Genomic DNA, 23,602 nt, shown 5'->3' on the forward strand with positions numbered 1-23,602 from the left:
CTTTAAATGCAGTTGGGAGTCTGAATGCTGTACACGCACTGCAGGATGACTTTTACATTTCCTTCTATACCGTTTTATATCATCACCTTCTCTTGTATTTCCTCTGCTTCACGGTGTGGTGGCAAACCTGCATCAAAAGCTGGACACCATCAAACTTGATGCCACTGAACGTCTCCTTGAGTCTGCTCTGTAGTTGGAGCTCATCTCTAAAATCCCTGGTAGAAACAAACAAGACCAAAACCATGAACAACACTCCAAGTTTTACTGCATTTTTAAATGTTTTATGCAGTCCCTGGTTTGAATCAGTGGTTAACTCCTCCCTACTGCCGACCAGAGCCACTGCCCACGCTGTCCTGTATTATAGCGACATTTTTACAGAGTTTATTAGGCAAAACCCCCCAAAAAACTTGCATCACTAGCCTGATGTCTTTGCATATGCCCTTTGCTTTTGCCCGGTTTATTGACATATTTCTATACATCTCCTCCCAAAGGCTGTTCGCGTTGATCGTCTACTTTAACTGCGTTTGAAAAGTATCCGTAGAGCGATACTCTACTTTTGAGCTCGTTCAGCCACGCCCACATCGAGTCAGTAACTCACACTTTAACCATTAGCGCTCCAAAAGTAAGACAGGCTAGCGTTTGCCACGGTACACAATGAACACGTGTTATTTCCTACAGCACCTTAACGCAGCATGAGGAGAGCCGTCCTGCGCCAGGTCAGAGAAACACCTTCAGGGTTTTCATCTCGTCTTTGAGCATCTTTCGTACTCATGAAAACAGCACACGGACAGAAGTGCGCTATTTTACTTCCCCTCGCGGTTTTCTACGAACTCTGGAAGTCGGTTTACTTTGTTAGAACAGAAGGAGCCCACGCTGGAGCCCAGATGTTTTTAGTTTGACCCTCTGTCTGCCTCCGCGGGTAAGTCTGAATGAATTGCTTTAACAAGAAAACACTCGATATATTTAAATATGAAAGAAATAAGCAGATGCGTGTTTCTATATTTGTAATATAGCTGATAATCTTCTGTGTTCTTGTTCTAATTTATGCCGTTATGTCTGCTTCAGGGACACAGCGTTCTTAGAAAATAGTTCTCGGTACCTTCGTGTTCCCTTACACAAGACCCAGACACTCCCACTCCTGAACCCAGTGAAGAATTTGGTGTGAGAGGGAAAAACAGTCGCATCAGCTCATAAAAAGCACGAGTGATATTGTTGCGTGGATGTTTATCGGTGATACAGTAAAAAGTGGGTGAAACAGAGGATTGGCCGTGGCATCTAGACTGCAGCTTATTTGTTTGCCCCGGGAAATCTGCTGAACTGATTCCTTCCACAGTGGAAGAAGCGATTGCATCAGATGACCGCGGGTCAGAGCTGAAATAAATATCTGGGACAGTTTAACCCAAAGGGAAGAATAACGGGGCGGTCGTTAAATGATTCTTTGTTTTTTCTTTGATGCTGTCTGTTGCTTTTGCTCCAGGATGTTCTCACGTCACAAGTTTAACAGACTAGTCAGCAAAACCAAATCGAGTCTTCCAGCTCCAAGTACCAGTCAGTCTGCCAGGCTGCTGCAGGACTGACCAATGCATCCCTGCTTGATACTTCACTACAGTCAGCGTCTTCAAACGATGCTGAGAAGGATGTTGGTGACGAGGAGGCTCCTCCATGTGAAGGGAGACGTGATGTGCACAGTTCTGCTGCTGGTGCTGTTCTGTTTCCTGCTGTATGCCCGACACGTAAGGATGGAAGTTGCTCTTTTTGCTGTTCACGTTGTTTCACTGTTGCTTTTTGGATTAAAAGAAAAATCCAACTCAGTTTTCAAACAACACTTGTGTTTCCAGGTTGTGCTCTCCACTGGATGGGATAGACCTGTGTGGAAGCTGCACATCCACGGCTCCACCAGCCCCAGTCGGACCCTGCTGGGAGCCACTGGAGCTAAAGTGGGCCAGGACTTTCAAGGGGTATGACCCGATATAGGTTACACTTGCTGATATGAAGGTGTTGGTATTATAGCAGCGAGCCTAATGGCTTTATTAAAACAGATATTGTTTAAGGGTCTATATTGCCAGCGATATATACAAAAAATCTGTTTTTTGAGATATTCAATAGAAACTGAGATTTAAATAAAAGTGGAGGAGTGGATCAGATTGTGACACAAAGTCATGAAGTTGTTGCACCATGATATTCATTTCTTAGCTCAGTCCTTATTTACAACATTAGTATGAAATACAGAGTCACAAACAAACATTATGCAGGACATTGTGTGAGTATTATATGGCTGTTAAGATTACGTGCCGCTAATGAATGATATTGTCTTCTTTACACATTTTCCCCTAATAGGCGTTCCCGTCCAGGGCTTCAGGGGTCCAGCCACCTCCATGTAAATCCCAGTCCAGGTCGAAACCTCCCCAACACAAATCCAAGTCTAAGGGCAAATCCAAGCCACGAAGGAAGAACGCTGTGCCGACCAAGACTGCGGCCAATCCCCTACCCACGATGCCACAGTTTGACTTTGAGGCTTATCTGAGAGAAAAGGACAACAGAAACTTCAAGCTGCTCATAGACCAGCCAGAAAAATGTCATATCAGAGGAGCAGAGGAACAAGGAGGAGGGTCTAACAATGCCCCTTATATGCTCATTGCGGTGAAATCCATAGCAGCAGATTTTGATAAACGTCAGGTAAAATATTCTGCAAGGACATACACTGAACAAAAATATAAACGCAACACCTTTGTTACTGCTCCCATTCCCCATGGGATGGACGTAGAGACCTAAAATTCATTCCAGATACACAATATAACCATCCCTCCCAAACAGTGGTCACAAATCAGTCCAAATGTGTGGTAGTGGGCACATCTGCTATATTGAGATAATCCATCCCACCTCACAGGTGTGCCACATCAGGATGCTGATCTGACATCATGAGTAGTGCACAGGTGTACCTCAGACTGCCCACAACAAAAGGCCACCCTGGAATGTGCAGTTTTGTCTCACAGCAAAATGCCACAGATGCCACAAGCAATGAGGGAGCGTGCAATTGGCATGCTGACAGCAGGAATGTCAACCAGATCTGTCGCCCGTGCATTGAATGTTCATTTCTCAACCATAAGCCATCTCCACAGGCGTTTCAGAGAATATGGCAACACATCCAACCGGCCTCACAACCGCAGACCTCGTGTAACCACACCAGCCCAGGACCTCCACATCCAGCAGGTTCACCTCCAAGATCGTCTGAGACCAGCCACCCAGACAGCTGCTGGAACAATTGGTTTGCACAACCAAACAATTTCTGCACAAACTGTCAGAAACCGTCTCAGGAACGCTCAACTGCATGCCCGTCGTCCTCATCGGGGTCTTGACCTGACTCCAGCTCGTCGCCGTAACAGACTTGTGTGGGCAAATGCTCACATTCGATGGCGTCTGGCACGTTGGAGAGGTGTGCGCTTCACGGATGAATCATGGTTCACATTGTTCAGGGCAGATGGCAGCTGAGAATGTCCCAGTTCTTGCATGGCCAGCATACTCACCGGACATGTCACCCATTGAGCATGTTCGGGATGTGCTTGACCGGCGTATACGACAGCGTGTACCAGTTCCCACGAATATCCAACAACCTCGCACAGCCATTGAAGTGGAGTGGACCAACATTCCACAGGCCACAATTGACAATCTGATAGACTCCATGCGACGATGTGTTGCACTGCATGAGGCAAATGGTGGTCACACCAGATACTGACCGGTTCTGGGTCCCCAGACCCCCAATAGCACAAAAAACTGCACATTCCAGGGTGGCCTTTTGTTGTGGGCAGTCTGAGGTACACCTGTGCACTACTCATGATGTCAGATCAGCATCCTGATGTGGCACACCTGTGAGGTGGGATGGATTATCTCAATATGGCAGATGTGCCCACTACCACACATTTGGACTGATTTGTGACCACTGTTTGGGAGGGATGGTTATATTGTGTATCTGGAATGAATTTTAGGTCTCTACGTCCATCCCATGGGGAATGGGAGCAGTAACTAAGGTGTTGCGTTTATATTTTTGTTGAGTGTATGTCTCAGTATTTTCTGCGTCTTACTAAACTTGAGGCTCTAATAACCAATTTAGTTCCTTTTCCATGCCACGGCATCACTACTTACGTAATCTGGTTTTCCAGCACCGGTCGATACGGATCAAGCGCATCTTTAAGGCAGGAGTGGATTAAGGAACAAAACTGAGCAAAGAAAGTGACTGAATGTGGGACGTAACTCAATTTATCGACATAAACATGATTCCTAATGAAGAGTATTACCGCTCCTAGTCTATAAAGTGTCTGGGCAGCGTGTTAGGAAAACCTTTACTCTCTTAGTCAAGTTAAACAACCTTTGTGCTTCATTTTTTCTTAGGTAGTACGCCGGACGTGGGGTAAGGAAGGACATTTTGAAAATGACGTGTCCATCCGCACAGTTTTCCTCTTGGGTGTTCCCAAGAATCAAACCGCTCTGCCTCTGTGGGATCAGCTCCTGTCCTACGAGAGTCAAACCTATAAGGACGTCCTGCTGTGGGATTTCGAAGACACCTTTTTCAACCTGACGCTAAAAGAAACACACTTTCTGAACTGGATCAACAGCAGCTGTCCTCGTGTCAAGTCAGTGTCGATTAATCGAGCCGACTTAAGTTTGTTTTCTGGTGCTCAGCTTACGTTTATCTCGTCTTATCCAGGTTCATCTTCAAAGGTGATGCTGATGTGTATGTTAATGTGGAAAACATACTGGAAATGCTACGAGGCCAACAGCCAAACGAGGATCTGTTTATCGGTGATATTATTATCCGTGCTAAACCCATTCGCCGGCGCACTTCCAAATACTATGTGCCAGAGTTTTTGTACGGAGGGGGTCTGTACCCCGATTATGCTGGCGGAGGAGGGTTCGTTATGTCGGGACACACAGCTCAGAGACTGAGCTCCGCCTGTCGACAGGTACTTCAAATTAGAAAGTGAGCATTTTCACACATCTATCAAAAATGCTATGATTTCGAATGACTTTTTTTTCCAGGTGGAATTGTTCCCCATCGACGATGTCTTTCTGGGAATGTGCCTCCAGCTGATCGGCATCAAACCATCGCGACATCAGGGCTTTCGGACCTTTGGAATTCCCCGACCGTCAGCAGCTCCTCACCTTCAGACGTTCGACCCTTGTTTTTACAGAGAACTCATGGTTGTTCACAGCCTCAGCGTCCCCCAAATCTGGCTCATGTGGAACCTCCTGCACGACCCCAAACTGAGCTGCCACAACAGGACCAGCCGGACGCCCCGGCCTTTTAAATGGAGGGGGGGGCTGGGCTCGATGGTGGGGGAGGAGACGGACTACGATGAGAAACGGGTGTTCGTCTCACATTAGTGACCCTACAAAATGGTCATAGCACGAGACTGGAAAGGCTCGTGAGGCGTTCAAAAGCGCAGCTGAGTCATATGAGACTTTATACAAGCTGGCTGGCAGTCGTGGGGGAAATGAACTGACGAAGGCCAAATGTGTTCCAGATTATTGAGAAGAAAGCCCCGAGGGGATTTTAGTTTGACATCAGAGCCCCATTTGTCTTTTCACACTGTGGCTGTGAACAGTTGGGACTTTTAAACCTTAATGTATTTACATTGTTTACGTCCATACAGTTCCACAAGAACAACCAAAGAAAGTGCGGTTAGCTGGTTTAACCCCATTTGCTCGAAGCTGTCACGTTGTTAACATTCAGACTGTGGACAAGACTGGAAATGACTTTGTGTAGTGGGAAGGGAGCAGGGATTTTTAGAGATGCCCCTCTCTTCTTTGTAACGCTGCCCAGAGGCGCCAATGGAAGGTCGCATTATCTGTTCCCCGGAGGAGCAGCAAATCAAGTCTAAATAGAAACCACCTGCATGATGCAAACCAAATGGGACCAAGGCTCACTGAAACATGCACACTAACTAAACCTCTGCCGCAGTTTGGACGTATCCCGTTTCCTGAATCTCAGAGTAATCTGCCAAAGTTCACACATGTATACAGATCACATTTATGTCCGTTAAAACAAAATAAACAATTTCGTGTTCTCTGGACTTTAGTAGAATTTGCCTGTTTTTGCCATGTTGTGTAAGATTAGTCTAGAATATTATGGCTGATATGGTCCTCATAAAGACAGACAAAGCAAACATGGACGGGACAGCACTGAGGTTCAGTATTTAGTGTGGCAGACTTCAGCAAAGTGGGTTTTGTTTTGGAGGCATATTGTAACCCTGTCATTACTTGTTTGACATTTCAATGGGTCGAGATAAGACAAACAAAACCAAATGTTCAACCAGCTTCATCAGATACTTACAGCGATTGATAAACACACAACACAGATAATTACAGAACAATATGTAAATATAACATCGGCTGATCTGTCCCTCTCTCTGATAGGTCAACCTGAATGCATGGATAGGCAAGGCAGGTTTATTTCTATAGCACAATTCAACAACAAGGTGATTCAAAGTGCTTTACAGAGACATTAAAAAACAAAAACAAATAAAAAGCATGATTTAAAATTGATTAAAAAAAAAGCAAAGCAAAAAACAGTCGATAAAATCCATCCTTCTTCATCCGCTTTATCCGAGGCCGGGTCGCGGGGGCAGCAGCCTAAGCAAAGAGGCCCAGACCTCCCTCTCCCCAGCCACCTCCTCCAGCTTATCGGGGGGAACACCAAGGCGTTTCCAGGCCAGCCGAGAGATATAATCTCTCCAGCGTGTCCTGGGTCTGCCCCGGGGCCTCCTCCCGGTGGGACATGCCTGGAACACCTCACCCAGGAGGCGCCCAGGGGGCATCCTTGTCAGATGCCCGAACCACCTCAGCTGGCTCCTTTCGATGTGGAGCAGCAGCGGCTCTACTCTGAGCCCCTCCCGGATGGCCGAACTTCTCACCCTATCTCTAAGGGAGAGGCCAGCCACCCTTCGGAGGAAGCTCATTTCTGCCGCTTGTATCCGCGATCTCGTTCTTTCGGTCACTACCCACAGCTCGTGGCCATAGGTGAGGGTAGGGACGTAGATCGACCGGTAAATTGAGAGCTTCGCTTTTACACTCAGCTCCCTCTTCACCACGACGGACCGGTGCAGCATCCACATTACTGCAGCTGCAGCCCCAATCCGTCTGTCGATCTCCGGCTCCCTTCTCCCATCACTCGAGAACAAGACCCCGAGATACTTGAACTCCTCCACTTGGGGCAGGAACTCATCCCCGACCCGGAGTGGGCACTCTACCCTTTTCCGGCTGAGAACCATGGCCTCAGATTTGGAGGTGCTGATCCTCATTCCCGCTGCTTCACACTCGGCTGCGAACTGTTCCAGTGCGAGCTGGAGGCCCTCACCCGATGAAGCCAACAGAACCACATCATCTGCAAAAATCAGAGATGAGATTCTGAGGCCACCAAAGCGAAAGCCCTCCGCCACTTGGCTGCGCCTAGAAATCCTGTCCATAAAAATTATGAACAGAACCGGAGACAAAGGGCAGCCCTGGCGGAGCCCATCACCCACCGGGAACGAGTCCGGTCGAGTCGATAAAATCAGTAGTTAAATGTAAGTTTTGAAATTTAAGCTTAAAGTGTGGATTTGGTGCTTTATTCAAATGCAGCTGAGAACAGGTGAGTCTTCAACCTGGATTTAAATAAACTGAGTGTTTCAGCTGATCTGAGGCTTTCTGGGAGTTTGTTCCAGATATAAGGAGCATAAAAGCCGAATGCAGCTTCTCCGTGTCTGGTTCTGACTCTGGGAACTGATAAAAGACCGGATCCAGATGACCTGAGGGATCTGGAAGGTTCATACTGGGTCAGGAGGTCACTGATGTATTTTGGTCCTAAACCATTCAGAGCTTTATAGACCAGCATCAGAACTTTAAAGTCTATCCTCTGACGGACAGGCAGCCAGTGTAAAGACCTCAGAGCTGGACTGATGTGGTCCACTGTTTTGGTCTTAGTGAGGACTCGAGCAGCAGAGTTCTGAATGAGCTGTAGTTGTCTGACTGATTTTTTAGGTAGACCTGTAAAGATGCTGTTACAGTAATCAAGCCTACTAAAGATGAATGCATGGACTAGTTTTTCCAGGTCCTGTTGAGACATCAGATCTTTGATCCTTGAAATATTCTTGAGGTGATAGTAAGCTGACTTTGTTATTGTCTTAATGTGTTTTTCTAAGTTTAGGTCTGCATCCATCACTACACCCAAATTTCTCGCCTGGTTTGTGGTTTTTAGATGTATAGATTGAAGTTCTCTGGTGACCTGTAATCGTTTTTCTTTGGCGCCAAAGACTATTACCTCAGTTTTGTTTTTGTTTAGCTGGAGAAAATTGTGGCACAACCAGTCATTGATTTCCTCAATGCATTTACCAAGAGCCTGTACAGGGCCTCGGTCTCCTGGTGACATTGTGATATATATTTGTGTGTCATCTGCATAGCTGTGGTAGTTTATTTTGTTGTTCTTTATAATCTGTGCCAGTGGGAGCATGTAGATGTTAAACAGAAGGGGTCCCAAGATGGAACCTTGGGGAACTCCACATGTGATACTTGTCTGCTCAGATGTGAAGTTACCTATTGATACAAAGTATTTCCTGTTTTCTACGTATGTTTTGAACCAGTTTAGTACAGTTCCTGAAAGACCTGCCCAGTTCTCCAGTCGTTTGAGTAATATGTTGTGGTCAACTGTATCAAATGCTGCACTGAGATCCAGCAAAACTAAGACTGACATTGTTCCACTGTCTGTATTCAGACATATGTCATTAAACACTTTGGTCAGAGCGGTTTCAGTGCTGTGGTTCTGTCTAAAACCTGACTGGAAGGCATCATAGCAGTTATTCTGTTTTAAGAAGTAACTGAGCTGTTGAGAAACTGCTTTTTCAATGATCTTACTTAAAAATGGGAGATTTGAGATCGGCCTGTAGTTGTTCATTTGTGTCTTGTCAAGATTGTCCTTTTTCAGTATAGGTTTGATTACAGCAGTTTTTAGTGGTTCTGGAAACACACCTGATAATAAAGAAATGGATAAAGGATAGACAGCTCACCTGAAAGGGGTTTGTAGGGGAGATCCAATACGGGTGAAAATGCATGAATACAGGCTGAGTTCAAGTTCCAAACCTGGTGTGCGAATCATCGTGCCATCACAGCGATAAATCCCGCTCTCTTGGAAATGCCGAGACTCCTAGAATTATTTTCATTATTTTCAACCTTCTTCAAAGGTTTTATTTCAGTCATCAGCAGCACTTCATAATGGTACATTATTAAGCATTAGTATGGTGTTAGTGAGTGTTTAATTCATCATCTCATGACTAGTACGTCTTTTATAAACACAGATATGTTTATCCATCTGTCACAGCATGTACAGATATCACTGCTACCACATCACTACTAGTAACAATCAAACATAGTTATAAAAATATATCTGTATTTATAAATGGCATACCGAGGATGAGTGATGAATTTAGCATTTTCTAATATCTCTATCCATCTATACAGACGGATAAAAGAAGACAGGAATTTAAATTAGGACTTCCACTGGCCAACTGGTTTTCTGTGGGACACACAAACTTTTGAATGATGTGTCATGTGCAATGAAGAGGACAAAATTCTTATTCGTAATCCATCTTTGAGTTTAAACTTGGGGAGAAAAAAAAAGTAAAAAACCTCTTGCCATTTTCCACATCCATATTTTTTTTTATTATTTTTTTCATATCCTGGTTGCACAAACAGAAAATGAACTTTGATGTCAGTCAGCAGTGAACATTCACTTTCATTAAAGTCCAAACTGGAGTCCAAGTTGGAGTCTTAGGAGACGGCGCATCTCATCATCGCGAAACAGCATCAAAGTGCCAGAGCGAAGCTTTCAGTCCTTCTCGGTAACTCGCTACGTTATTGCCTTTTTTCCTGTGGACATGCTTTGTTAATCTACCGGTTTCTTCATACACAAAGTTATAGTATTCAAAATATAAAATGCCACATTGCCATGAATTTTACATGTTTAATTAAGTATACCAGCTCCATTTCCAGAAATGGGCCCCACACACACACACACACACACACACACACACACACACACACACACACACACACACACACAGAGCAGGGAGTAAAGAGGGGGGGCAACTGAACAAATGATACCAAGGACAGACGATACAAAGCATTAAGATGAGATTATCATTACACTGAAGATGACAATTATAAATTACAACAATCTCAGTTTGATAATCACACATCTGCCCATTCAGTAAAATAAACATTTGTAAAAAGCAAGAAAAAAAAAAAAAAGGTGTAACTTAAAAGCCACACAGATCAAAGTTTCTCTTGTTTTTCTTCCCTAAAAACTTTGGAAAAACCAGGATGTGATATGTCCACCTGAGTTAGGGTGAGATCACCTACCCAGCACCTTACAGCTCCCCTCTCCATCTCTGAGTGACAATGCTTCATCACAGCAATGACCGTGCACGAAACTGGGCTGGGTTTACCAAAACTGGGGCCACAGGCAAATTCCCCTTTCTCTGGAGGAACAACGGGACACCCTCAGAGGTGCTTCATGCTGTGAGGGGTCACATTCGGCTCAACGAGACAAAATTAGGCAGTGCTGTGGCTGACTGATGTAATGCGGGTCTCAGATTCTCACATTACTGTGTTTAAAACAAGAAAAAAAGGATAAAGACAAACAGTTACAGCAGAGCTTGGAGGGAGGAGACGTTTTGCTTCAGATGTTGATTTGTATCTGAAATCTACAGGTTTTTTCAGTTTCTGTCACTCGTGGAGAACTAAGGCCTGATTTTCTGGACCTGCATTTGCTACACTCATGTATTCCACACCATGTTAACACTGATCTGGGTGTTTCGGGTGGTTATGAACACACATGAGACCCCACCCTCCACACCCCCAACAGAAATGGAAGCCAGTACAAGAAACTCAAACAAAAATAACTAACTAGCACATTCCTCATTTTGGGGAAACCCAGCCTGCCAAACTGTGCAGGTAAATTTAAAACGAGTCAGCCATAATACCATGTTACCTTGTTGCTGGAGCTCAGTGACACACATACATACTGTACAACGCTGCAGCTCAAATGCATTCGATTTTATATACAAGGAGATTCCTTTTTACAGGGTCGATAGAGAAAGAAGTCAAAGACAGGCTCGGTGGGAGATGAGGCACGATATCCAACAGTGTTGTATCTTCTTTTTTACATTTATATTTGCTTACACAAAAGCAAGTGGTAGCAAATGGTATGTAGCATTCACTAGAGTTACACCTTTCCCTTATTTGACTGAAGCTGTGGACAAACGGGAGGAGAGTAGGGAACAGTCTTTCCAATTTCATCAGAGACAAAGCGGACAGCCGTCGCTCTTAAATATCTGACCCTGGGAGTCCAATAAGAAAATAGGTGTTTTTTGGATTTAAATTTTAAAATATTACTGTAGCTTGTGGTGTCCCAGTTTTGGAAAACGAGTAATGGAACGCCATGCTCATCTGGCTACAGGAAAGCTTGGAAAACTGATATTTTTCTTTGTAAACAAGTAGATGTAGATGCATCTGTAACCATCTCACAATGCTGTGATTGCAGCCAGTCCTCAACTCTCTGTGAATGGGACTCATGGGCTTTGATCAATGATCATAACAGTTTGCATATTAATGATCATAAACTGGCCTCCCAGCCCATTGTTCATTCGGTGGTGCTAGTTTCTGTCATTGTGCAGATGTTTATAAGGTTGGAAACCTGCAGTCAGCTGAGACTGAAGAGGTCACCTGATGATGACGAAACGTTTCTCCCACTGAAAACGTCCAGATGAACAGCATCAACTTTCAGGATGCAGATGTTAAATCTCGCAGCACACCAAAGCCAGACTAAAAATCCATTTTTGTCCACTGGATTAAAGACAGAGCTCTCTTCCAGGCCAACTGTGAACAAGCAGTTTAAGCAGGGCTTTACTAACTGCTGACATGTCAGCATACTTGCAGTGTTAGCATTGCACATGCAAAAATATGAATACTGAGTGGTCTAGAATAAAAACAATAATGAGCTGTGAGCAGGTGACTCCACCTGAGCTTAACTCTAATAAAAATCAATGCAGAAATGTTGAGGTGCCAAGCCACTAACACTGTAAATAAGAAGACACCAGAATAAGAGCACGCATTTATATACAGCATTCATACAACAACATTACGCATAAAGGCCTGAATACATAAAAATAGCAAATGCTTAGGAATTATAAGGAATTAGGAACATAGACAGGTAAAATTAATTAGTTTCCTTCTAATGAAAACATCGCAGTATTGGTCTTTTTGTTTGTTTTTTGCTTATTAAAGTAGAGTTAGCACAGGTTTGTACTTGTTGGCTAATGCTGGTCACAGGCTAACAGACAGGGATGCTAACCGATTGAGTCACTGATCACAAATTCAGCAACAGAGAGAAAATTAAAGGAATTGTTTGTACTGAAGAACAAGACAAGAAAATGTGTATTAAAATTAATACACAGTTTATTAATCTGCTTGGAATTAAAAATAATGTAAATTTATAAAATGGGAGTTTGATGCAAAGCTGCACGTCACACGATGGAGGAATGACTGGTTTTCTCTCCCCGTTTCCAAAATAGGTTCAAATGAACTAAACCCAGAGAAATGGTGGCGGATCTTTGAATGACAGCTCAGTGACAACAGTGACCACTCTGACACTTCTCAGCATACACACACTACTGTGAATCTGTGGAACCGAATCCAGACGACAGATGGACTGAGCGCTTTCAGAGTCAGCTCTTCGTGTCGTATAATTACCGTCAGCCGTCAGAGAAACCAGGAGCTGAGGTTTTACTACAGCAACGACGAACATGTGCAAGTCAGACACAAAAAGATCCAAAAGAACAGAGACGGCCAACGCCCGACTCTCTCTGTATGAAATGTTCAGACAGTAACACAGTGATAATGTCAGCACATCAAATAACAACATCCTGAAACCTCTTTGGCAATTCAACAAGGAAACAAATGCAGACTGTGCCATGTGTCAGTGACGTGAAGGAGGAGCAGAAGATGGAGCGACAAAGAGGACGGCACTGCGAACACTGAGCACCACGTAAGGGCCTCTTCTTTCTTTCCATATGTATACAGGACACACACACACACTCTCATCCAATGTACGAAAAAAAAAAATCCATATCTGAAGATCAATCAAACAGTCAAGTAAAAAGGTGAGTATTAGTGCAAATGTACGGACGGATTTAAAACAGTACACGATGGAAATGGTCTCGAGGCGAACGAGTGAAAAGGGCGGCCGCGGTAAAATGAAGAAACTCTGTGGCGACTCTACACCCCTCACAACATGCAAGAAGATGCAACCAATCAGAGAAAACGGGCTGTCAGTTTGTGCTTGTAGTAAGTCTCCTCTCGCTGCACAAGAGTCCATGCAAAGATTCTCGTGTCATTCCTGCATGTCAGTCTGCTTCACGATAAAACGGATAAAACCAGCTTTCATGTATCAGGAATACATGAGTTTAGTAATGAAAGGATGCTGTGTGTGTTTGTGCAAGCTTAAAATAACACAAATTCAAACGTCATTTTTAAAAATTAGCCTCACACCACATGCAGATGCTCATTTCTGTCACCGTGTCCGTGCAGGGAGACGTAACAGCAGCCGTGCTGTTGAGTGTGCTTTGTTTGCCTGTGTGTGTGTCTGTGTGTGTTGGCGGGCGCTGCGGAGCAAAGTTGAAGGAAGAATAAGGAGACAACAGGGAGGATTTTCTTTCTGGTCACATCTGGTTCAACTGGGCGGGACATCAAGCGGGTTATGTTCAGGAGGACGTCTCCGTCCGAACCCTGAGAGCGAGCGCTTCTTCTCTTGTGTGACAAAATTGGGATTCTGGTGTTTTTGGTTCAAGTGCTCTGCAGCTTTCACTGCATTTTGGCTCTGATGGCTCTCGGTTGGACTGAACTGGTTTGGTTTTTTTGTAGTTTGGATGCCGTTCTGAAGCTGAGGCAGGAAGACTGGCGGTACTGGTTTGCTGGTTGTTTGACGTGATACACTTTGTTTCCAGACTCTGGCCACAGCAGCTTCCAGCTGCGATATTATTACACTGATGTTAAACAACTTGAGATTTGCAGCAGATGAATTCAAACGCCAACTGTCCCACCACAGCGGTACGGAGGCTGCTGATAAATAAACTGGCGCCAGCTTAGAGTCTGCACAAGCTTTTTCCCCCTGTGGTCCGGGGTGAAAGCAATTTAAGGATGGAAAGGAAACAGTCGAGCTCTACCACAACGCAGCACCACTGGGACCGTTGGACTAACCAAGATAAAACGCTCCATGCTCCAGCACAGAGACTGTGTGACTGGATCTCGGATGTCCCGGGATAGACAGAGTTGGTTTAGCTGTGCTAGGTGGGTGTGCCGGATTGGAAGAATGAGTCTTAGTATCCAACAGGAAGAGTTGGTAAATGCCGTGTCTGATTTTAGTTGTTTCTCTGTTAGCATCTGAGCTGGGTAAGAGTAACTTTGTTCGGTTAGGTCTGCTTGGTTAAGAATCTGGCTCTGGATTAGAAAGTCAGTCAGTAGAAGTACTGGATTCACGACAGGCCAAAACAGGATGTGGTTGCGGTTACTTGTTTAGTGGGAACTACTGCTGGACTCGGGTCGGGCGTGACTGGTCGTGCGTGGAGCACCGTAGAGGGTTACCGATGCTATGTGGTTATTCTGCATCACCTGGGGAGGAGGAACACAAGACAGTGAGGACTCCTGAAACACACGGGCTCGAAACTACAACACATATTTCAAAGATTAGGGGTTGAGCTGTTTCTTGATCACCTTTGCATTTCTAATACTTTGCGAGCAAATCTCTACAAATGTCCTTTCAGAGAGAATAATTCACATTCCTGTCAGCTTTAAACGGGTTCAGCAGCTTTGCTATAATAACACTGCTGAACGTGTCAGTCTTGTGCAGCATTTTACGTAACACATGTGCTCTAAATGGAACAATCCATGTAGCCAGGTGGTTCAGATAAAATGTATGCTGCCATATAGTTTTATGTTGTAATCCCAGCTGAATCATAAAATGTGCTGACCTCAAAGATCATCCTCTGCAGTCCGAAGCAGAACGTAGAGCCGAAAGGATTTGTGTTATTGGCCGATGAAGACCTGTAAACGCAAACAAGGTCACAAGACTTGATGTCACATATGTGGGTGGTGTCTGAAACAGCTGTGTTGTCTATATTAAATGCATATATGTAGACTATATGTTACCTGTGCAGCACTACAGGTTTTTCCATTGGATGGCCGAGCAGTTCTTGGATTTGATCCCACTGAGGAAGAGTCAAAAGGTTAACAGACAATTATAACAAACACATTTCCAGGAGTCGGTCTGTTTCTCGACTGCTGACAGCTGTTTATGTCACACCTGACTCAACGCCATTTCCAGCGGCAGAAAGGACTAAGATATTCAGTTATGAATGTTTCATATCACAGGACTGTTGATTTGTTAATGGATCTGTGGTGCAACAGAAAGCATCTTATGATCAGTCACCAAATTTGTAAGCCTATGTCAGTGATGCAAAGTCACAACCTTGTAATCCGCTAAAGGTGCAGAGTCAGAACATCGAACCGAAAACTACAAGTCCTGTTAGATTTCTACTGCCTACCACAGCGCCACCCTGTGGCTAAATTGAACAGTTCCAGAACTGACCTTGCTGTATGTAGTTAAGATGCAGTCCTCAGAGTCTGCTCCCTCTAAAGCGCCGACATAAATGAACAGACATTAGAACAGAGGAGAGTCAAGTACTAGACATTAAAGCATGATTATGGAGTTATTGCTGTCGACTGAATAACTTTTACCTTTTTTGATGACAAGTGGAATCTTAAAGTCACATCGATGATATCTGTGATGACAGAGAGATTACAATAAGTGCAACAACAAAAACAAGTGTAAAAATATAATAAACATTTGGTTTATATTATAAGAAGGATAATTACATATTAAAGTTGTAATGTCCAGGGTAGTTGGTATGGAGAACAAACTTCTTAACCAGGTGAGTTGTCGAGTCAAACAGAATATCCTGAAAAATACGAAAATACAGTCATTGAGGTTACTTTAGTGTTTGCAGTAGACACCCATCTACTGCAAACAGTAGATGTGAGCAAATCAAGAAAAGTAGAACTACACCTCTGCATGCAGTGATTTATGCAGGTGCATGTGGTTTGCATCACAAGATGGTTGCAGGTTGCAAACTGCAGTTTTTGTTTTTTATTATTGCACAAACTTCAACCTTCATGTCTTTGGACCAGGAGTTTTCTCACAGTCCAAAGACATGAATCTTGACATGACTGAGTTAAAGCTGTGTTAGACTGAGCGCCTATCACGGTTTTAGCCTGCATCTCATCCATTGTAGAAACAAGCTGCAGTGCAGGTAAATGTCCCATTAATTCACAGCGAGCAGGTAGGAGTGGTCAAGGTCAACAATATTCAAACTCATCGGCGTTGCCTCGCTTGCAGGTTCTGGGCGTCCACGCCGCCCGGCCGCAGGGACTTATCCTAACGGGGGGTCACGATGCGTTGACTTTTAGCATACCACGGTCACTGAATATACTAGCCAGGCTCCTGCTGGTTCTTCATTACGTATTTAGTGGTGAGTCAACAAAATCATCGCAGATACAAATTTTGGTGACCTTTAAGTTACACGATGATGATGTGTGTCGAATGTGACACGTGAAACAAGCGTAAAGAGTGAATGTAACATCACATTTGCAGGTGATGGTAAAAATGGGATTCATTACAAATCGTTCTGAGAAACAGACTAATAATCACTGTAGGTGTGACAATGTTCATCCAAGGTTTCAGTAAGATTGGCCCACCCAATGAGGAGGAGATGGGGTACATACACTACGACCATTATAACTGTACACTGCTAGATTTGACCAACGGTTGCAGCTGGACTTTTCTTTTTGGCGTGGCTCTGACTTACATAAATATGAAAGGAGGGGGAGGTGCTGCTGATATGGGCGCTCCAGTATGACGTCCAATGGTTCTGAATGACGCATACAGTACTTTCAGACAACATTGAGTCCCCATTAAAAGGAAACGAAAACTCAAACACAGCTCAGAGGCAGACAAAGCTCTTAAAAATAACTCGGCACAGACACTGACACCAAGATTTACACACACAAGCACGGCTTCGCTTACGTACCACTCCCAGGGTAAAATAGTTGAAGAAGTAGTCGTTACATTTAGATGGGACCTGCTTATGTGGTGACGGAGAGTGGATCTTCATCTGAAACACAAAAAGAATTTGGGAAAATAGTCTTCTGACTTTTTGTCTTTAATTAAATTAATACAAATAATATTTAATACAACTTCTTAAGATGGTGAAAATATGACAAGAGAGCAGGTTTGATAAATGGATAACATCCAACAGGTTAAACACCACTTTACAGACTTAACATAATAGCAATAACACAAGAAGCAAAGATGGAGTTAAACTGAATTGCTACCTTGTCCTCAGATTTGTAGAAAACTTTATGTGGGGAGCCCAGAGCACCGAGCACATCCTGACAGGAATCTCCAAAGTAGATGCTCCTCTCTAGGGACTTGACTTTACTATCAGTCATCACACCGAGACCACAACCTGCAGTTTAGACAACAAGTCAGTAAAGCTCCACGTCACTGCACTGCTGACCTATGTATGTGTGTGTGTGTGTGTGTATATATATATATATATATATTTTATTTGTACATTTATTTTTTCTTATAATTCACAGATTTCCATTCTCATATTTTGCCTACTTCTTATGTTATTGTATTTTGCACACCTCTGTTGCTTGTGAAGCTCGCACACAAGAATTTCATTCTGATGTGCTGTACCAGTGTACCTGCACATGTGATGTGACATTAAAAGTGATTTTTGACATTAAAAAGAAAAGAAGCTCAAGTTCACACCACTGTTAATAACAACAGTAAAAATTGGTATTACTGTGTATATGTGCTCATTTATGTAGTCCCATATTAACCCTGTCATGCATGAATTATCACAACCTCAATCAGGATTTTTTTCTTAAGTATTTTTATTCATTTTTATGCAAGAAAAGATGAATAAGAAAAAATCCAGATTGAGGTTGTGATAATTCATGCATGAAACAAGTCATCCATCTATAGTAACATTAAACGACCAGTGGGTGGCAGGTATGGTTTATGTGCAAGTACACCATCAACACTGATACAAATACAAGAAAACAGCCTTTGAATAGCTGTCCACTGTAGTGACCACTATGCGTGAAAGGGTTAACATTATGGGGAAAACAAAGGTGTCAAACTTACAAATAATCACTTGCAGCCTTCAAGACACACACACACACACACACACACACACGGTACTGAGCTGTGTGTTACCTGCAGTGAGAAGGCGGAGCCTGAGTCCCAGAGGGCCCGCCCGATCCCTCAGGACATCCACACACTCTGCATAAATATTACCGAGGAAACAAGCCAACGGCATTGCAGGAGCTCTGAGAACAGTGAAATAAGTTTAGCTATTTTTTCTGTAACTTTTTGTTCTTGCCGTCTCTGTGATTGATTTCCAACATTTAAAACAGTTGAAACAAACTCATATCAATATGTGAAGTAAGGACTAAAAGTAACCGTTTCCTCTGGCAGCATTGCCATTATTACGTACCTTGTTTCCTGCAGGTTGTTGCCAGTGTAGATGTGCATCCTCTTGACCATTGCCCCATGTGGAATCTGCAGGGAGGCCAAACCCATGGCAAAGTTAGGCTGCCAAGGCAAAACAGCTGGAAGTAGTACAGGACTGGTAGATACTAAAGGTCTCTGCGTCCACATGAATAAACACATTCAGAAGACTAAAAAACAGAGCTGTGACAGTACAGAGGAGTGACAACATGTGATCAAGGGAGTGAAATGTCTCATGAAGCACTGACTAAACACTGCTTTCAAAAAAAAGAAAGCACCAGTGTTTTCACTGATTGATGACACTGTTCTTTGTACTTTCATTCGTCTTGGATCTTCGGCGTAATCTGGTCCAACATCAAATCGAGACTCACTGTGACTCAGCACTTCTGACTTATTCTTATGCAGCTATCACTGCAGGAGTCCTTCCCGTGGGATGACATTTGATTTTAATTAAAAACAGCCACATCTCGTACCCACTACCCATTTAAAAAGTCATTAATCTGCAGTAAGAAGAATAAAGTCTTCTTATACACTAAGACTACCACGGGTTAATTTAGAAAATACATGAATTTTGTCATTGTGTGCCTCAAACTTCATGACAAAATCCACTGAAAGACAAAAACACTGTCAGAATCCAAGACACACACCGATTTGGTTTCATGTAAATCTGTGACAAGGCAAAAAATACAGCTTGACCTTTGAGTGTCTACATGACTGGAAACCACTCAAATCCCAAGGCTGGCCTGGCTGTCCTGGGACTGGAAATAGCGAGCACTCAGCTCTTCTTTAATTGGCTCACAGGCAAATGGACTAAAACGCTCTCACCTCATATTTTGGAGCTTCATTCCATGAGTCCAGTTGAAAAGAGAAGGACAGTCCCCGGAAGTTGAGATGGAACAACTGCTCTGCAGCATTGTAAACTAGGGAGAGACACGTGAAGAGGAGAGCATTTTATACAGGGTAACAACCAAAGCCCCAAATTAGTTGTAAGTGAAAACATTCCAAGTGTGCTGGTCCTTTAGAAAGTACCTCCAGGGTGTGTAGCGCCAAATGACTGGTCTATTTGCTCTATCGTGGGGGCAATGGTCTGAGAGTTGAAATGGACTCCACTGAAACACAATCCATACATACACGGTGTCAGTATTAAACCCATTAACAAAGCGCCTGTGCTGCATTATTTCAAGAGTTAATGGCAAAGATGGGAAATGGATTATGCTTGTCAACAGATAACGTTGAATAAGAAACACATTAATGCAGGCAGACTCAAGTAAGCTGTAAGCCTACCTGTGACTTAAAGTTGAAAGTGGTGTTCGTGTTAATATAAAGAGAACCAGGCGTGCCGTGTATGCAGAACAATCCAGGATTTATGCCATTAAATGTCGCTGAGAAGCTAACATGACTCTCAAAGCAGCTACATCAGCTGCTATTTAATAGATTTACGTTTTTACTTACCAGTATTTCAACTTGACTTTGCTCAGGTCATACACTTCAATCACCTATCACGCAGAAAGTCAGAAACATCAGCGCACGGATGCCAAGAGTGTTTGGAGGAGACTGTTGGAGCTCTGCTAATTATCTTAAATTCTTACCTTGAGTCTCTGATTTGTGGCATCAAACAGCAGTTTAATCCCATCCTGAGTCAAGTTCAGTATGAGGTCATGGCTGAGTGGTGTCTACAGAGGCAGGGAGTTAAAACCGATAAATTAACATTAAGAGGCAGGAGCAGATGCTGTCACGCACAGGCAAACGGACCTTGAATTCATTGAAACCTGAGAAACAACCACCTCGATTTATTTTTGACATGATTTTAAAAAGTTAATACTGGGTGATTATTAGAAGATTTGTGCAGATGAGTGAAAACAAAACATTAACAATATATAAGATAACAGAGGTGGGAATTATCAGACATCCCACGATACAATATTATTGTCATTGTGGTTTATCACATTTTTTCACCTGCACAGCATGTCCTCAGAGTTAAAACAGATATTGACAAGGTTTAAGAGGTAAAAATAAACTTATCTCACCTCAGTTATTTTTCTTTTAATTTTAATTCGTTATTGCACTTCCACTCAGCAACCTTCCCGTTCTACAGGAATATCACCAGAATACAACAAGCTGGCAGCCAGTTGAGTCAATCTGTCAAGTCAGTTTGTGCTCACTAACAAAGATTCAGACTGATGGCAACGTGAGCAATCTGTCTGCATTTATAAATTAGACAGCAATTATCTGTTCCAACAGTCTCTGAGAGTGACTGCAGTCAGTCCAACTGTAAATGTTTGCAGAAAGGATGCCCCCCGTCAGGCAACCTGTGCTTTGCAATCGAAAGTGCAACATCCCCAAGCTCTGAGCAACTACTTAGTCACCACAAATTGTAATCTGTTGCAAAATGTAAATATATATATTCATTTTGCAACAGATTACAATTTGTGGTGATTAAGAGCTTGGGGGTGTTTTTTTTTTTAAATAAATGGGAGAAACAAGCTTCTCGTACTATCGTGACAAAGACAATAGCAGATAGAAATTTGAACTTTTCAGCACTATGGTGAACAAACGACCTACTGACAACAAAGTTTCGACATTTTATTCAACAAACAGATTGTTAAGCATTTGTTTATCATCAACTGATAAACTTATAAATATGGCTTTATCTGTGTTACAGTGGTCTACAGTAATTTCAGTGAAAAATAATTAGAAACCAATTTGATTTACTTCAACTGCACGGGAACGCCTGAACAACTCGAATTGCTGCCCAGAACTCTTCTGCAACCTGATTATGACTGTTTGTGGATTGTGAGCAAGCACAAGTTTATATTTTTAAACAACAGATATTTGTGCGTCTTACCTGTTCACTGTATAGCACCTGGACATTTTTGATGATGCGGCAGTGTTTCTGAAGGATAGAGATGGCCTGGGAAAATGGCATCCCTGAACACCCACACAGTGAACGCAAGACACACAATTTGTTATTGAGTCTAAACAAGTGCATATGTAAGGTAGTTGAAAAGTATCTTTTCAATTCACCGAAGATGTTTAATGCTCACCTAAGGCGAATTCCCATTGCTCATTTCCTAGTGATCTCTCAGGCACCACTTCCAGATCCAGCATTGGCAAGTAGTGGGGGGCAGCTCACCTCACCTCAAGACACGATGGGATCCTGTGAGGGACCCTCTCTCTCTCTCTCGCTGCTGAACACAGTACTTTCCCACAGGATTTCCGACGGCTACTTTAAATCATAACTCTTATTATTTTTCCAAAGCTATCAAATTCATGAGAATCAGAACAGCCACTCAGTCTGCGCGTTACTGTAAACGTGTCCTTTTTTTATCTCATGTCATACGTCCTTGACATTAAAATGGTACCAAAGAAGAGAAAGTAAACGGGCCTTAAAATCACATACAAAGCACACAAACTTTCCTAAAACGCACAAGTTTTAACTTGGAATTTAACAAGTTGTCCAACATTGGCTGCCAGCTTGAACATAAATTACGCAACGTTTAGCAAACCTAAAACGCACAAGGCCAGCTGTCAACTAGCTGACTGCTTGTTTGTGTGTTTTTAAATAAATCGATGAGGATTAAAAAACTAATCCACTGAGTTTAATCAGAAACTTGTCCGACAGCCACAAATGTCTCCAACAGGCTTCGATTCAGTAACTAAACATGAACTTCTGTGGTGCCGTGTTTCCTAACAGAGCACCGGATCCAGTGGCAGACAGGTTAAAACACAACAAACTAATACGGAGGCACGAAAATAGCGCTTTCAAACTCAGCTGTTTCCGCCCGTTATGTTTATCATCTGTCACAGTTGGGCGGTTACGAAAGCATCAAATCTTGTCAACAAGACTGTTTTTCTTCGCGCTACGAGCTAACATTAGCGGACGAGCTAGCTGCCCTGTTGGCTTATTTTCAATCAAGTATAAATATAAATAACGTAAAAGACTCTCAAAGTCGAGACAGAAATGATGAATATCACGGTTCAAACTGACACGACATAAACAAAAGACAGCACGCCGAGCCGTCGGCTGTCTCTGCTGTTTTTCTTTTTTCGTTTCAGCGAAGCTTTAAGCTCGAGCGCTAGCTCTTCGTCGCTCGTGCGCAAATTCCCAAGTACTCGCGCGGAAACGCTTTCCGTGTCACTCATAAGCTCGCCGGCCGGTAAATGCCCACCGTGTCCCTTTCTGCGCTTTAACGTGTCTTCAATGTCAGGACCTGATAAGAGCGACACGGCGTCCAAACAACAGCAACTTCAGGCATCAACAACAGCCAGTAGGATCAGCTGATAATTCAACTTCCTGTCTTCGGCGCACATTCGAGGTCGACGTCATGACGTCATGGTCAGGTGACAGCTAGAGACGTTTTAAGTTCTCTCCTGCTTCCAAGAAGATATCGTCTCTCTCCCATATATAATATCTTATTGAAACCGATATGTTCCAGATATCAAGTGGAAGACAGTCTGGATGGTCCCCCATAAATACTTGATTGTAAATAAGGTGAAAGAAGTCTCATTTAAAATTCTACATAAATGTTATCCAGCCAGTCACTTCATGGTAAAATTTAAAAGGGACATTAATACTAATTGTACTTTCTGTGGGGATCATCCAGAAACTGTGACACATCTTTTTTGGTACTGTTCTTCTACACAGAGATTCTGGAAGGAATTTAGCAGCTTTGTTATTGTCCATATTTTAAGGGAGTTTTCTTTACGATGGGAAAATGTTTTATTCTGTTTCTTTAAGTTTCCCAAGAAGTATGATAAATGTTTTTTATGATAAATTTGTTAATACTTTTAGCTAAATTTTTTATCCATAAATGTAAGTTTACTAACAAAACACCATGTTTCTGTCATTATTTTAAGGATGTGAAAATGTACATACAATCAATATCAGACTCCACCAACAAAAAGGCTCTCAAAACAATGTATGTATGTGAATTTTTGCGT

General features: G+C 43.0%; 2 protein-coding genes across 4 annotated transcripts; one reads left to right on the forward strand and one right to left on the reverse strand.

Moving 5' to 3' along the window:
- Positions 1–31: 31 nt before the first annotated feature.
- Positions 32–22,972, reverse strand: phaf1 (phagosome assembly factor 1). Of its 3 annotated transcripts, XM_085461108.1 has the most exons (17): positions 21,706–22,972; positions 21,507–21,589; positions 20,251–20,334; positions 20,114–20,157; positions 19,691–19,770; positions 19,487–19,581; positions 18,648–18,745; positions 18,368–18,480; positions 17,473–17,606; positions 17,169–17,252; positions 15,958–16,040; positions 15,820–15,863; positions 15,671–15,714; positions 15,232–15,290; positions 15,054–15,126; positions 14,595–14,694; positions 32–215 (listed from the first exon to the last, which is right to left on the reverse strand). In XM_085461108.1, exons 1-16 carry the CDS (start codon positions 21,767–21,769, stop codon positions 14,599–14,601), a joined length of 1,278 nt encoding a protein of 425 aa, XP_085317234.1. In that variant the 5' UTR covers positions 21,770–22,972; the 3' UTR covers positions 32–215; positions 14,595–14,598. The 3 variants fall into 3 exon arrangements, with proteins under 3 accessions (XP_085317234.1, XP_085317235.1, XP_085317233.1); XM_085461109.1 differs by lacking the exon at positions 32–215 and having other exon boundaries at positions 12,128–14,694; positions 18,648–18,712; XM_085461107.1 differs by lacking the exon at positions 32–215 and having other exon boundaries at positions 12,128–14,694.
- Positions 213–6,068, forward strand: b3gnt9 (UDP-GlcNAc:betaGal beta-1,3-N-acetylglucosaminyltransferase 9). The gene is made up of 7 exons (XM_085461106.1): positions 213–919; positions 1,478–1,733; positions 1,839–1,958; positions 2,338–2,676; positions 4,387–4,628; positions 4,703–4,958; positions 5,035–6,068. The coding sequence occupies exons 2-7, from the start codon at positions 1,581–1,583 to the stop codon at positions 5,377–5,379; spliced, it is 1,455 nt and encodes a 484-aa protein (XP_085317232.1). The 5' UTR covers positions 213–919; positions 1,478–1,580; the 3' UTR covers positions 5,380–6,068.
- Positions 22,973–23,602: the final 630 nt, after the last annotated feature.

This window comes from Copadichromis virginalis, linkage group LG7, assembly GCF_057382275.1.
Source record: "Copadichromis virginalis isolate Kocher_CV1m ecotype Utaka linkage group LG7, C_Virginalis_male_GT1.1, whole genome shotgun sequence".
NCBI classification, from domain to species: Eukaryota; Metazoa; Chordata; class Actinopteri; order Cichliformes; family Cichlidae; genus Copadichromis; species Copadichromis virginalis.